The 15,867-nt window shown below is 48.7% G+C and overlaps 1 protein-coding gene across 7 annotated transcripts in view; it reads left to right on the forward strand.

Annotated features, from left to right (window-relative positions):
- The window catches only part of RNF213 (ring finger protein 213), a 132,478-nt gene that overhangs the window by 39,899 nt on the left and 76,712 nt on the right, over positions 1-15,867 (forward strand). For all 7 annotated transcript variants that reach the window (XM_023211605.2, XM_023211609.2, XM_023211604.2 and 4 more), the window contains 5 exons: positions 6,657-6,879; positions 7,535-7,590; positions 9,020-9,173; positions 12,640-12,795; positions 14,846-14,935. In XM_023211605.2, coding sequence (XP_023067373.1) covers positions 6,657-6,879; positions 7,535-7,590; positions 9,020-9,173; positions 12,640-12,795; positions 14,846-14,935 — 679 coding nt within the window. The remainder of the gene's footprint in view (positions 1-6,656; positions 6,880-7,534; positions 7,591-9,019; positions 9,174-12,639; positions 12,796-14,845; positions 14,936-15,867) is intronic.

Consider the following 15,867-nt stretch of genomic DNA (forward strand, 5'->3'; position numbering starts at 1 on the left):
CTTTCAATTTTTGACCTTTTAATAGCAGCCGTTCTTACTGGTGTTAAGATGGTATCTCACTGTATTTTTTTTTTAAGAGACAGAGTCTGGCTCTGTTACCCAGGCTGGAGTGCAGTGGCGTGATCTCAGCTCTCTGCAGCCTGTGCCTCCTGGGCACAAGCGATTCTGCTGGGATTAGAGGTGTGCGCCACCATACCCGGCTAATTTTTGTATTTTTAATAGGTACGGGGTTTCACCATGTTGGCCAGGCTGATCTTGAACTCCTGAGCTCAAGTGATCCACCTGCCTCGGCCTCCCAAAGTACTAGGATTACAGGCATGAGCCACCATGCCTGGCCTCATTGTGGTTTTTTTTGTTTTGTTTTGTTTGAGATGGAGTCTCGCTTTATCACCCAGGCTGGATTGTAGTGGCACAATCTTGGCTTGCTGTAACCTCTACCTCCCAGGTTCAAGTGATTCTCCTGCCTCAGTCTCCTGGGTAGCTGGCACCACAGGCGCCCCACCTTGCCTGGCTAATTTTTGTATTTTTAGTAGAAATGGGGTTTCACCATGTTGGCCAGGCTGGTCTCAAACTGCGGGCCTCAAGTGATCCACCTACTTTGGCCTCCCAAAGTGCTGGGATTGCAGGTGTGAGCCACCGCACCCATCCTCATTGTGATTTTGATTTGCATTTATCTAATGATCAGTGATGTTGAGCTTTTTATTTTTATTTTTATTTTTATTTTTTTGTCTTGAAATGGAGTCTTGCTCTGTCGCCCAGGCTGGAGTGCAGTGGTGTGATCTCGCCTCACTGCAAGCTCCGCCTCCTGGGTTCACACCATTCTCCCATTCTCCCACCTGAGTAGCTGGGACTACAGGTGTCGCCACCACGCCTGGCTAATTTTTTTGTATTTTTAGTAGAGACGGGGTTTCACCGTGTTAGCCTGGATGGTCTTGATCTCCTGACCTCATGATCCACCCGCCTTGACCTGCCAAAGTGCCTGGATTACAGGCGTGAGCCACCGCGCCCGGCTGAACTTTTTTTCGTATGCCTGTTAGCCATATGTGTCTTCTTGTGAAAAGTGTCTGTTCCTGTCCTTTGCCCACTTTTTAACGGGATTGTTTTTTTCTTGTAAATGTGTGTATGTTCCTTACAGATGCTGGATATGACGCCTGTGTCAGACGTATATTTTCCAAAATTTTCTCCCATTCTGTGGGTCATCTGTTTACTCTGTGGATAGTTTCTTTTACTGTGCAAAAGCTCCTCAGTTTAATTAGTTCCCATTTGTCAATTTTTGCCTTTCTTGTGATTGCTTTTGGTGTCTTTGTCATGAAATCTTTGCCCGTCCTGTGTCTAGAATAGTATTGCCTAGGTCTGGGCAAAGATTGGAGAAAAATTATGGAGAAGTCCTTAAAAGTACAGGCAACAAAAGTGAAGTGAGATAAATGGGATTACATCAAATCAAAAAGCTTCTGCACAGCAAAGGAAACTTATCAACAGAGTGAAGAGACAGTCTACGGAATGGGAGAAAATAGAGGGGAATTTAAGGAACTCAAACAAGTGAACAGAAAAAGTTAGATTTTAAAATGGACAAATGAGTTGAGTAGTCATCTCCAAAGAAGACACACAAATGACCAACAGGTATATGAAAAAATGATCAGCATCATTAATTAGGGAAATGCAAATCAGAACCCCAATGAGATATGCTCTTACCCAAGTTAGAATAGCTGTGATCAAAAAGACAAAAAATAAATGCCCGTGAGTATGTGGGAAAGAGAAACTTACACAATATAGGAATGTAAATTAGTACTGCCACTATGGAGAACAGTATAAAGGTTCCTCAAAAAACCACAAATAGAACTACCGTATGATCCAGCAATCGTACTGCTGGGGACATATCCAAAGTAAAGGAAATCAGTATGTTGAAGAGATAGCTGCACTCCTATATTTACTGTAACACTCAATAGCCATGATCTAGAATCCACCAGAGTGTCTACCTGCGGATGAGTGGATGAAGAAAGTGTTTTCTATATACCCAAGAGAATACTATTTGGCCACCAAAAAGAATGAAATTCTGTCTTTCGCGGCAACATGGATGAGCTTGGAGGAGATTATGTTAAGTGAAATAAGCCAGGCACAGAAAGATAAATACTGCACGTTCCCACTCATACGTGGATGTGAAAAGAGTTGATCTTCTAGAAGGAGAGAGTAGAATAGTAGTTACGAGAGGCAAGGAAGGGTGGGGAGAGGGCTAACCAGAGGTTGGCTAGTGGATACAAAAACATGGCTAGATAGGACGAATAAGTTCTAGGGTCCTAGAGCAGTATGGAATGACTGTAATTTACAATTTATTATGTTTTTCGAATAGCTAGAAGAGTGGAGTTTGAATGTTTCCAACACAAATAAGTGTTTGAGATAGATATGCTAATTACCCTGATTGTTACACATTACGCAGTGTATGCATATATTTTGTATACACATATTTGTACAGATACATTGTACATAGTATGCGTTGTACATAGTATACATTGTAGACATATTTATATGTATATACAGTGCACAAAGGGTATTCTCTATATGCATACACTGCATAATGTATACAAACATTTGTATACAGTACGTATTATATACATATATGGAAATATAACACTGTTCCCCATAAATATGTACCATTATTATGTGTCAGTTTAAAAATAATAAAAGCAGCTGGGCTTGGTGGCTCATGCCTATAATTCCAGTAGTTTGGGAGACCCAGACAGGAGGATCGCTTGAGGCCAGGAGTTCAAGACCAGTCTGGGCAATGTAGTAGAACCCCGTCTTTACAAAAAACAGACAAAAGAGTTGGGCATGTTCTGGTATCTGTACTCCCAGCCACTTGGGAGGCTTACATGGGAGGATCACCTGAGCCGGGGAGGTCAAGGCTGCGCTGGTGGAAGTCCAGATTCCCTAGAAGTTGAAATAAAAGCATCTTTATTTTCAGATTCCTGACAGGTAACCACAAACTTTCTCTTTAAGTATAATCTCTATGATAATACTGAATACTGGGTTATTTAATAGAACTGTCATAATGACCACAGATTAACCCTTCTAAGCAAAATAGATTAATTTTGGCCTTGAAATGGTCTTTCTCTTATTAACGTGCTAGAATGTATTCATTCACTCACTGGCCGAATACTTGAAGAGCACCTTCCTTGGGCCAGGAAGTACTACTCAAGGCACAGGGTGTACAGCACTGCTCAAAACAGACAGCGGCTCCTGGCCTCATGGAACTTGCATTCTAGCTGGAGAGGAAGGCAGTTAACACATTAGTAAGTCCTGTTGATGAGAGAGCTCTGGAAATTCCTCCTTCCCCAGCCTGGAGGTGCAGGCCGCAGAATCTGCTAAGGTCTGAAGATAGGGCAGGACAGCAGAGGTAATGACTGCAGCATTCTGGACCTTGCAGTGAGAACAAGACAGTGACCATGCAGTTGGGAAAGTGCCTGGAGAACTGAAAGAGATGCCCCCTGGTAAAGCATGGTGCTCAGAGCCTGCCGAATGCCAAAGACTGGGGACAGCAGAAAAAATGAGACAGTTGCTCTGCGCCCCTGGATCCCAACTTCTGCTAAAGGCAGTGTTATGGTCTTGCCTTTAGAAGATGTAAAAGCCTTTGGAAACCAATTCTTTTCCTTTTCTTTCTTTTTCTCCCTTTCTTTCTTTCTTCTTTCACAATTCTGCTTTGTTGCCCAGGCTGGAGTGCAGTGGCATGATCTCTGGTCACTGCAACCTCCGCCTCCCAGGTTCAAGTGATTCTTGTGCCTCAGCCTCCCAAGTGGCTGGGACTACAGGTGCATGTAATCACATATCACATGTGGCTAATTTTTGTATTTTTAGTAAAGATGGGTTTTGCCATGTTGGCCAGGCTGGTCTTGAACTCCTGGCCTCAAGTGATCTGCCTGCCTCAGCCTCCCAAAGTGCTGGGATTACAGGCGTGAGCCACCCACTGTGCCTGGCCAGCCCTTGGGAACCAATTCTAATTAAAGCTACAACAAAGCTGTAGTTCATCTAAACTATTAACTCAGCCCCTGATAACAGAAGAGGCCACTAGACGGTCAAGAGAGAAAACAGTCAATATAGTCAGACCCATGGATGGTCCATATTTATCTAGAAAGGCTCAATATAGTAGACATATAGAGTACCTTTTATTATTATTGCTATTTTTTTGTACTTATCTTTAAATCTCTTGAAAAGTCTACAGTAGCATTGTTCCTAAAGATCCAGTTTTTCAGGTAAAAGTGGCCTTTAGTATGCAGTGAACCTTTATTGGTATGTTTTTCATAACTTCTGTCATTTCTGGGGACCCTTGCTTTATTTCTTTCCCGTTGTCAACATTTTGGATCTCCAGTACTGTGTTCCAGAAGCAGCATTATTTAAGGCCTTCGCTGAGCACACTTGGGCTGTTTGATCCTGGGTACTTGTTAATAATAATTTAGAGGTTTGATTGGGCACGGTGGCTCATGCCTGTAATCCCAGCACTTTGGGAGGCCGAGGTGGGTGCATCATGAGGTCGGGAGATCAAGACCATCCTGGCTAACATGGTGAAACCCCGTCTCTACTAGAAATACAAAAAATTAGCCGGGCGTGGTGGCGGGCACCTGTAGTCCCAGCTGCTCGGGAGGCTGAGGCAGGAGAATGGTGTGAACCCGGGAGGCGGAGCTTGCAGTGAGCCGAGACCGCGCCACTGCACTCCAGCCTGGGCGACAGAGCGAGACTCCATTTCAAATAAAACTTAATAATAATAAAGAGGCTTAATTATTGGGATATTACCTTTTTATTGTAAAATATACATAATCTCCAGTTTACCATGTTAACTCCTTTTCAGGGCACAGTTCCCTGGCACTAAGTACATTCACACCATCGTGCAGCCGTCAGCACCATCCACCTCCAGAACTCAGCTTCCCCAGCTGAAACTCCATCCATCCCCATGAAACAACCTCCCCACTCCCCCTCCTCCTGTTATCCATCGTTCTCCTGTCTCTCTCTAGGATTTTGACTTCTCTGGGGACCTCACGTGAGTGGAATCACACAGGATTTATCCTTTTGTGTCTGGCTTATTTCACTGAGCATAATGTCAAGGTTCATCCATCTCAGTGAATTCTATTTATTTATTTATAGAGATGGAATCTTGCTATGTTGCCCAGGTTGATCTCAAACTGCTGGCCTCAAGCTATCCATCCTCCTGCTTTGGCCTCCCAAATTGTGGGGATTATAGGCATGAGCCACTGCAGCCAGCAGCAAACTCTTTTTTTTTTTTTTGATTTTATTACTATTTTTTTTTTTTCCTTTTTTTTTGAGACAGAGTTTTGCTCTTGTTGCCCAGGCTGGAGTGCAATGGCATGATCTCGGCTCACCACAACCTCCACCTCCCGGGTTCAAGTGATTCTTCTGCCTCAGCCTCCCAAGTAGCTGGGATTGCAGGTGTATGCCACCACACCTGTCTAATTTAGGATTTTTAGCAGACATGGGATTTCTCCATGTTGGTCAGGCTGGTCTCGAACTCCCAACCTCAGGTGATCTGCCTGCCTCAGCCTCCCAAAGTGCTGGGATTACAGATGTGAGCCACTGCGCCCGGCATGATTTTATTACTATTTTTTTTTTAATATTACTGCTTCTTGTGGAACAAGGCTACCCCATAGGAGTGTGCCCAGAATAGCCAGCAGTGAATTCTTATTCTGTATTCTGAATTATATATGAAGTTAATTCTTTCCTCTCTCTTTTTTTTTGAGACAGAGTCTCACTCTGTTGCCCAGGCTGGAGTGCCGTGGTGTGATCTTGGTTTACTGCAATCTCCGCCTCCAGGGCTCAAGCGATTCTTCTGCCTCAGCCTCCTGAGTGGCTGGGATTATAGGCACCACCACGCCTGGCTAATTTTTGTATTTTTAGTAGAGACGCAGTTTCACCATGTCGGCCAGGCTGGTCACAAACTCCTAACCTCAACTGATCCACCCGCCTCGGCCTCCCAAAGTGCCTGCCATTAAGTTAATTCTCTTTCTCTTTTTTTTTTTTTTTTTTTTTTTTTGTGAGACGGAGTCTCGCTGTGTCGCCCAGGCTGGAGTGCCGTGGCCAGATCTCAGCTCACTGCAAGCTCCGCCTCCCGGGTTCACGCCATTCTCCTGCCTCAGCCTCCCGAGTAGAGCTGGGACTACAGGCGCCCGCCACCTCGCCCAGCTAGTTTTTTTTTTTTTTTTTTTGTATTTTTTAGTAGAGACGGGGTTTCACCATGTTAGCCAGGATGATCTTGATCTCCTGACCACGTGGTCCGCCCGTCTCGGCCTCCCAAAGTGCTGGGATTCAGGCATGAGCCACCGCGCCCAGCCATTAAGTTAATTCTCAGTAGGATGTTCTGTACTTTTCATTTGATTCACTGCATATTTTTGTTTTCCACAGAGCCTTTATTTTATTTATTAAAGTAGAGACAGGGCCTCACTAGGTTCCCCAGGCTGGTTTCGAGCTCCTGGGCTCAAGTGATCCTCCCGAGTCGGCCTTGGGATTCAGGTGTGACCACCACGCCCGGCCCCTAGGAGTATGTAAATCATTTTTTGAAATTGGGACTGTTTCTGTCCCTCCAGCGTTGGTTTCCTCCATCTTCCCTCGCTGATCTCATGGCGTCTCTTTTCTCCGTCCTGATTTCTCTCGTGCAGGAGCTTCTTACTTTCGTTTATGAGCCAGAATAAGCATTTGCTGAGCGTCGATGAGCCTCTCTTCCGATCCTGGTTTAGTCTGCTACCTCTGAGTCACCTGGTTCCGTATATGGAAAACTTCACTGAGCACCTGGGTCATTTTCCTGCTCATGTCCTGGACTGTTTTCTAGGAACTTACTACCGCCTGCGGGGACTTCAGAAAATCTCCTCCCGGAATATGCAGGTTGGTTTCTGAAGTTGGCTCTGGAGTCCTGGCTTAGCGAAAGCAGACTAGATACTACACATGGAGAGGTCAGGATTCTTATTCCTAAGAAACAGACAGTGAACTGGGTACGGTGGCTCACACCTGTCATCCCAGCACTTTGGGAGGCCGAGGCGGGCAGATGACGAGGTCAGGAGACCGAGACCATCCTGGCTAACACGGTGAAACCCCGTCTCTACTAAAAATACAAAAAACTAGCCGGGCGAGGTGGCGGGCGCCTGTAGTCCCAGCTACTCGGGAGGCTGAGGCAGGAGAATGGCGGGAACCCGGGAGGCGGAGCTTGCAGTGAGCTGAGATCCGGCCACTGCACCCCAGGGCGACAGAGCGAGACTCCGTCTCAAAAAAAAAAAAAAAAAAAAAAGAAGGTCTCATGTGATGCACTTCATCGCTGCCATTTCTCCTTTCACATTTTTTGGTGGAGAAAATGGTATAAGTTTAAATCCTGAGTTTTAGCTATAAAAAAGGTAAGATTAGTATGTGAGCACCTTAAAATTTGTTTGTAGGAAGGAAACAATGTATACCATACTGATGTTGGATTTTTTTCAGCTCTGTTTTAGCAATGACAGTGGCATTGTGATTCAATCTTCTGTCCCGTTGTTTTTTTTCTCTGCCTTAGGATGTTCTGAACATTTTAAAAATGCTCTTGCACCTCCTGGACACTTACCAGGACAAGTAAGTGGAAAGCACAACACAGTCTCTCCCTCACATGCGACCCCCAGGGGCTTCCTGTGACCCTTACGATTGGCCGCGCCCCACATCTGCTGTTGTAACAGCAACGTCCTAAATTAATATGTGATCCACTTCTCTTCTCAGGTTATTAATGTAGTCGTCGTCTTTTGTTTGTTTTTTTTAGACAGAGTCTCACTCTGTTGCCCAGGCTGGAGTGTAGTGACGTGATCTCACCTCACTACAGCCTCTATCTCCTGGTTCAAGTGATTCTCCCAACTCAGCCTCCCGAGTAGCTGGGATTACAGACACACCCACCATGCCCAGTGAATTTTTGTTTGTTTGAGATGGAGTCTCACTCTTGTTGCCCAAGCTGGAGTGCAATGGCGTGATCTCGACTCACTGCAACCTCTGCTTCCCAGGTTCAAGTGATTCTCCTTCCTCAGCCTCCTGAGTAGCTGGGATTACAGGCACCTGCCACCACGCCCAGCTAATTTTTGTATTTTTAGTAGAGACAGAGTTTCACCCTGTTGGCCAGGCTGGTCTCGAACTCCTGACCTTAGGTGATCCACCTGTCTCAGCCTCTGAAAGTGCTGGGATTACAGGCATGAGCCACCACGCCCGGCCCTCTGTTTTTTTTGTTGTTGTTGTTTTGTTTTTTTTTGTTTTTTTTTGAGACGGCGTCTCGCTCTATCGCCGGGGCTGGAGTGCAGTGGCCGGATCTCAGCTCATTGTAAGCTCCGCCTCCCGGGTTCACGCCATTCTCCTGCCTCAGCCTCCCGAGTAGCTGGGACTACAGGCGCCCGCCACCTCGCCCGGCTAGTTTTTTGTATTTTTTAGTAGAGACGGGGTTTCACCATGTTAGCCAGGATGGTCTCGATCTCCTGACCTCGTGATCCGCCCGTCTCGGCCTCCCAAAGTGCTGTGATTACAGGCTTGAGCCACCGCACCCGGCCGTTGTTGTTTTGTTTTTAAGAGAAATAACAGATATCAGCTGCTAAGATTTGGGTTTATCTCCCTCCGGTCTTTTTTCCTATACATTTTTCCCTTACTTGTAAACGGTCATGGTACTGCATATGCATGGTGGGTGTTCTGCACTTTTTTAATACTTAGTCAGTGTAAGATAAAAATCAAGGCTGGGCGCGGTGGCTACATCTCTTTGCTTTTTTCACATCCCAGAACGCACTGAGGAGTGTTTGGACTTGCTTTGGTTAGAACAGCTGAGACTACAGAGACAAAACAAGAAGACTTTCCTTCTTTTTTTTATCTTAGTCACAAGTTCAGGACTGATTGTGATTTTTCAGATAACCTAGATAAGGTCAAACAAATGCCCTGTTGTTAGTTATTTTAAAGGAAGGGGCTCGTCATCAGTGGTTACCGTTTTCTGACTTCTCCTAAATCCTGGCCGGGATTTCTCTTAACTCTTTGCGGGCAGGATTCCCGAGGAGGCCTTGTCACCATCCTACCTGGCTGTGTGTCTGAAACTGCATGAAGCCGTCTGCAGCAGCACAAAGACACATGAGTTTTATGAGCTACCAGCCTTATCTGCCGAGATTGTCTGCAGAATGATTATACTTCTATCTCTGGTGGTAAGTGGAGTCAACATACAAAGTATCACACTGGGGATAGGTGTGGGATTTCAAGCAGCCTCAATTTGGAAAGGAAGCAGTCTGATTCCAAGGTGCTGGGATGAGATGGAGCAGTGGATTCTAGCAGTGGACGTTTCTTGTGCACCTGCTTGATGCTGGGTTCTGTTCTGGGTGTGGGGCTGTCAGTGGGCCAGGGGCTGCCCTTTTGCCTCCTTGGGCTCTCATGGGAGGGAGGCAGGGAGTTAACGTGTGGCCACCAGCTGGCCATGGGGAAAGCAGAGAGCTGGCGTAGGGGCTGGAGATCAGGCAACGCCACGCGGAGAAGACGACTTTTCTTTTTTCTTGATTCCATTGTTTGCAGACAACTATGCGGATCATTTTTCTCCCCAAAAATACATGTCCAAACCTGGTCTTTCCCACCTTCTTTACATTGTAGCTTGAATATGGTAACAAAGGCCATAGCGCCACACGTCTGTCCCCCGCTGCATGCCGCGTCCCAGGTCCAACAGCAGAATGACCCAGCTCCTCCCTCCCGAAGAAAGCCACCGTTGTGACCTCCCGTGGATCAGTTTTACCTGTCTTCCAGCTTTGACCCTTCTGCCTCCGACTTTCCCCACTCAGCCCTGTGTCTCTGAGCTCTGTGTGGTTGCAGGGATCAGAGACGTGTCTCTGAGCTCTGTGGTTGCAGGGATCAGCAATTCCTTCTTTCTCGTCTCTGTGCAGCTTTCACCCACTTGAGTTCATGAGCTTCAGTTTGAAAGCGATGTAAGATTTAATGTTTAGACTGGTCATTTGTTTGTTTTTGTTTGTTTGTTTGAGATGGAGTTTCGTTCTTGTTGCCTAGGTGGGAGTGCAGTGGCGTGATCTTGGCTCACTACAATCTCCGCCTCCTGGGTTCAAGTGATTCTTCTGCCTCCACCTCCCAAGTGGCTGGGACTACAGGCACCCACCACCACACCCAGCTAATTTTTGTATTTTTAGTAGAGATGGGCTTTCACCATGTTGGCCAGGCTGGTCTTGAACGCCTGACCTCACGTGATCCGCCTGCCTTGGCCTCCCAAAGTGCTGGGATTGCAGACCTGAGCCACTGCGCCCAGCACAATCTTTTTTTTTTTTTTCTTTTTGAGACGGAGTTTCGCTCTTGTTGCCCAGGCTGTAGTGCAATGGTGCGATCTCGGCTCACTACAGCCTCCGCCTCCCGGGTTCAAGCGATTCTCCTGCCTCAGCCTCCCAAGTAGCTGGGATTACAGGCATGCGCCACTATACCCAGCTAATTCTGTATTTTTAGTCGAGACGGGATTTCTCTGTGTTGGTCAGGCTGGCCTCGAACTCCTGACCTCAGGTGATCCGCCTGTCTCAGCCTCCCAAAGTGCTGGGATTACAGGCGTGAGCCACCGCACCCGGCTGATCATTTTTTTTAATCTTACTTCAAGTTAGAACTGTGATGTTAGTGAGAGAAAACAATTAAGTGTATATTTTAACTTTCTTCCTTTCAGTTTTCTTGTGTTAAAGTACCACAGACACAGTTTAAGAATAAATATTATTGGTGAGATGATGACGTTCTCCGGAGTGGCTGCTATTTAAACCACCACTGGCAGCTGCCAACTTCCACATAAACTGTGTTTAAGGAATTTGTCAGTTACTTAGGGTATATTTTCTACAGAAATAACTATCTTGAATGTTGGCTGGTATCTCAGATAAGTTGAATCCATATTATGGACAAAATACTCTCTACTTGTGCCCTAAAAGCAAACAAACAAACAAAAAAACCTTGGCAAATACTAAAATTAAACAAAGCAAAAATACATGATGTGCGCTGAAGAAACTTTTGGGTGAGTGCTGCTGTGAAGGCTCCAGGGTTGACAGACACTTGGGAGAACAAGGTGCCCACGTCAGGCTCTGGATTGGGTGTGCAGCCTCTAGGCAATCATTAAGTTTGTTGTTATTGGCCATCGCAGCCCAGCCCTGTGCTGCTGGATTGTTCTAGAAGGAGCTGTGCCATTGGGGGAACCTTCAGCAGTGCCTGTTTCATTTTCTGCCAGTCCCCTCCCCCTGCGTGCTGTGCTGTAGTCATCCCTGCACGCAGCCGTCTCTGCAGGCTCTCTCTTTCTCTTTCACAGCAGCACCTGCATCTGGCCCCTCTTTCATGCTTTGAAAGCTCCTGCCTATATCTTCCCGTCCTGGCCCTTCCCAGGGCTAGTGACACTGTGTTCCCCTGCCTGCCGTGGGCTCTTCCTCCCCGTCCTGGCCCTTCCCAGGGCTAGTGACGCTGTGTTCCCCTGCCTGCCGTGGGCTCTTCCTCTCTCCCAGTCTCGGGCAGCGCCGCCCAGCAGCAGCCCTGTCCACTTGCCCAGCACATCTCTGCTGCCTCGAGACGTGGCCCTCTCGGTGCTTCCAGTGAGTGCCTGAGCGCATCCAGGTTCTGTGGCTCCTGAGAGTTGCACCATGTGCAGGGCTGTGCTTAAAAAAAAGATCACACGCTTGGCCGGGTGCAGTGGCTCGCACCTGTCATCCCAGCACTTTGGGAGGCCAAAGCAGGCGGATAACCAGAGGTCAGGCGTTCGAGACCAGCCTGGCCAACATGGTGAAACCCTGTCTCTACTAAAAAATACAAAAATTAGCCAGGCGTGGTGGCATGCACTTGTAATCCCAGCTGCTGGGGAGGCTGAAGCAGGAGAATCACTTGGACCCAGGAGGCGGAGCTTGCAGTGAGCTGAGATTGCGCCACTGTACTCCAGCCTGGGCGACAGAGCGAGGCTCTGTCTCAAAAGAAGAAAAAAAGACCATGCGTTAGTCCAGGACTATGGGGCTCCTCCCAGGAGGGGGCCCCGACCCCTGACCTCTATGCTTCCTGGGAAATGTGCTTCTGGGGAGGATGGGGAGGAGGGGGAGGGAGGGAGGAGGAAGGAGAGGGAGGAAGAGGAAGGCAGGGGAGAGAAGGAGGCATTACAGGAGGCTTTGAGCCAGGGGAAGAGGGGTTTGCCCTCGGGTCTGGTGGGTCTGGCGTGGAGGTAGTGGCCAGGCGTGTGGGAGCACAGTGGGAAGGGGACCCAGGTTTACCTCTGGGTCAGGAGCCTGGCTGTCTCCCGTGTCTCAGGAGCAGGCCTGGGAGTCTGCAGGGACCCTGTCTGGGGTGTGCTTTTCCCCCTCAGTCTCCTAGTCACAGCCTGGGAACCTGCTCATTGGCAGGACTGAGGCTGCCTGGGCTTTCAGGGGAACACCCAGATGCCGTTCCCTCCCTCCCTCTTTTCTCCCGTGTCACCCACGTTCAGGGTGAACCCAGAAAACCCTGGGGAAGGGAAGTGCTTTGGGAATGTGGGCTTCTGCCAAAGTCTGTGGTCCCTCCATCGTAGCCACTCCTTGAGCGGCCTGTGCCAGCAGGGAGCAGAGGACGGGGTGCAGCGTCTCGCTGGGAACCTGAGTCCACAGCCAAGGATGACTGACTCTCCCTCTTGTGTGACAACAGGATTCTGCAGGACAGGGAGATGAAACTGGAAATAATTCAGTCCAAACGGTCTTCCAAGGGACCCTTGCTGCTACGAAAAGGTGGCTCCGAGAAGTTTTTACAAATAACATGCTCGTATATTCAGGTGTCTCATTCGCATACCCCAAGGAAATTGAGGTAAGCGTTTGGCCAAAGGCTTCTGGGTAGGGATGTGAGTGATCGTGATTCCTTGTGGCCTCAAATCATGGGGTACAGGCTGCTGGCCAGGGGCAGTTGGCCTTCACCTGAGCCTCGGTTCTTCATCTACAAAATGGAGTTGCTCTGGTCTACCCGGCAGGGTGACTCTGAGGCAGACAGATGCCGGGTGCAAAGTGCTGCTGCACTGCCTGGTGTCCGCTGGCTGGGCCCCGTCCCTGTGGTGATGGAGGTGTGGAGGTGGTGGTGATGATAGAGGTGATGATGGTCATGGAGATGGTGAAGGGGAGGTGATGGTGATGATGGTGGTAATGGAGGCGGTGGAGGTGGAGGTGATGGTGGAGGGTAATGGAGGTGGTGGTGGTGGAGGTGATGGTGGAGGGTAATGGTGGTGGAGGTGATAGTGGTGATAGTGGTGATTGTGGTGGTGATGGTGGTGGTGGAGGTGATGGTTGTAGAGGTGATGGTGGTGGTAATGGAGGTGATGGTGGTGATTGTGGTGGTGGTGGTGGAGGTGATGGTGGTGGAGGTGATGGTGGTGATTGTGGTGGTGGAGGTGACGGTAAAGATGATGGAGGTGGTGGAGATTATGGAGATAATGGTGGTGGTGGAGCTGATGGATATTCGAACATGCCTGACCTGAGAAAAGTTCATTTTCATTTTTGGCTGGGCACAGTGGCTGATGCCTGTAACCCCAGCTCTTTAGAAAGCCTAGGTGGATGGATGGCTTGAACCCAGGAGGTCAGGGTTGCAGTGAGCTATGACTGTACCACTGCACTCCAACCCAGGTGACGGAGCGAGACCCTGTCTCTTAAAGTAATTTTTTACAGTGCATTTTCATGTGGTTCAGCCTCATAGTGTCCCTGCCAAAAATATTTTAATCTGAATCAAATCATGGGGAAATTACGAGACAAATCAGGTCAAAGGACAGTCTACAAAACAGTTGGCCTGATCTTTTCAAAACTGTCAACCTGTTAAAAGAAAAAAAAAAAAAAATGACCAGGAAACTCTTCTAGAAAAGAGATGTGATAAGGAAGTACAGTATGTGTCCCAGGAGGATCTAGGATCCAGTCAGGACAGGAGCTGGAGCACGAGAGGAACTGGGGTGGAGACCACTGCCTGGGGGCAGCGTCCTCCTCTCCACGTTGCACGTCCTGAGTGGGAAACCTGCACTAGAGTCGTGCAGAGAAGGGCTAGAGTCTTGTGAGACCCTGCCCAGGTATGCAGTGGCAAGGTGCCATGATGCCTGCAACTTGCTTTCCAACGGTTTGGGAGAGAAAATGCTAATTTATGCAGACAGTCTGAAGAGAGAGCAAGGAGGGGAGAGGAAGAGTGAAAGCAGCTGTGTGAAACGTGAACAGCTCAGGTCTGGAGCTGAATGAGTGTGGGTGGTGGTGTGCTATTCTTGTGACCTTTTTGAAAGTTCAAAAATTTTCAAAGTATAATGTTAGAGATAAATCCTTTCAGAATAAAAAGCCAGTTGTGTGGCCGGGCACGGTGGCTCAAGCCTATAATCCCAGCACTTTGGGAGGCCGAGATGGGCGGATCACGAGGTCAGGAGATCGAGACCATCCTGGCTAACACAGTGAAACCCCGACTCTACTAAAAAATACAAAAAACTAGCCGGGCGAGGTGGCGGGCGCCTGTAGTCCCAGCTCTACTCGGGAGGCTGAGGCAGGAGAATGGCGTGAACCCGGGAGGCGGAGCTTGCAGTGAGCTGAGATCCGGCCACTGCACTCCAGCCTGGGCAACAGAGCAAGACTCGGTCTCAAAAAAAAAAAAAAAAAAGCCAGTTGTGCGGTAGGAAGACCAGTAGTGGCCCCTGGTTGAGTCTCGGATTCTAGAAAGCCAGCCTGGGCTGCTGTGACCTGCCACTAGCTCGGCTCACTGTTGACGAAGGTTGGGGAGGGCCCTGGTGTTCGCGTAGTCCCACGCTCTCTGTATTGCCGTAATGCTGTCTTTCTCCCTTCATGGGAGCGTGCTGTGGCATTGAGGCGTGACAGTGGGTGTGACCTGTGTTTGGGTTTTACAGATCTGGAGGCGGCTGGTGGAAATCCACTTCCCTGTGGAGCATGGCTGGAAGGAGTCGTTGCTGGGAGACATGGAGTGGAGGCTCAAACAGGTAGGAGAAGTTGGGGGACACTCTTTTCAGGGCGTGAAGGCAAGCTGGAGAACCCCAGACCATTAGCGACGGCCAAGAGATCCCAGCGGTGCCCCTCTGTGGGCAGGGATGGGGTGAATCACAGCTCCGTGTTTCCGTTTCTGATCCAGTCCTTATAGGCTGTCCCCAGAAGAGTGCTTCAGAGTCTTACTGAGAGGACAGAGAGGAACAAGGGCCCAGGATCTCACCATCATGGGGGTGCAGGCTTTTTCCTGACCCCTTCGTTGGACTTGTGATGGAGATGCTGTGTGTACTTGACCCGCCGTGCTCAACCCCTTGCGGGAGCGAGCACGTGAGCGAGTGTGGCATCTGGCCAGCTGCTTTGGGAGCTGGCAAGCGCAAGCTCCGTGTGGGCCCTGCAGCGGTGCCCAGGTTGAGGTGCCTGCAACCCCTAAGCTCCAGAGGGCAGGTGCTCTCTTAGCTCTGCTATCTATGGACAGTGGTGTGTTATCAGCTCAGTGGGCCCCTTGCCGTGTTGCCTAGGGTGGCTGCCCTCTGCCATCAAGGGCAAAGGGCCCATGTGACAACCTTTTTTAGGTACCCATACTCAGTGGGCCCCGAGCTCTTGTCCAGCATCCAAGAAGAATGAGGTCACCTGGACACTTGAAGGATGGTGAAGGCGAAGAATTTTATTAAGCAATGGAAATGACTCTCAGTGGAGAGGGGAGCTGGAGAGGGGATGGGTCAGGTGGGGAATCTGCCTCTGGTCCAGCTAACTCTGGCTGGCTCTTTCCTCAAGTCAGGACGTCTTTCCATAGTTAAACCGTCTCTCCTCTGAAGTCCAGCCATCCTGCTGAAGTCAAGTCACTGTCTCCAGTCAAGCTATTTCTCTCTCTACCTACGTCTCTCGCTACCAAGTCTGGGGTCTTTATAGGCACAAGATAGGGTTAGGG

Source organism: Piliocolobus tephrosceles, chromosome 16, assembly GCF_002776525.5.
Source record: "Piliocolobus tephrosceles isolate RC106 chromosome 16, ASM277652v3, whole genome shotgun sequence".
Lineage (NCBI taxonomy): Eukaryota > Metazoa > Chordata > Mammalia > Primates > Cercopithecidae > Piliocolobus > Piliocolobus tephrosceles.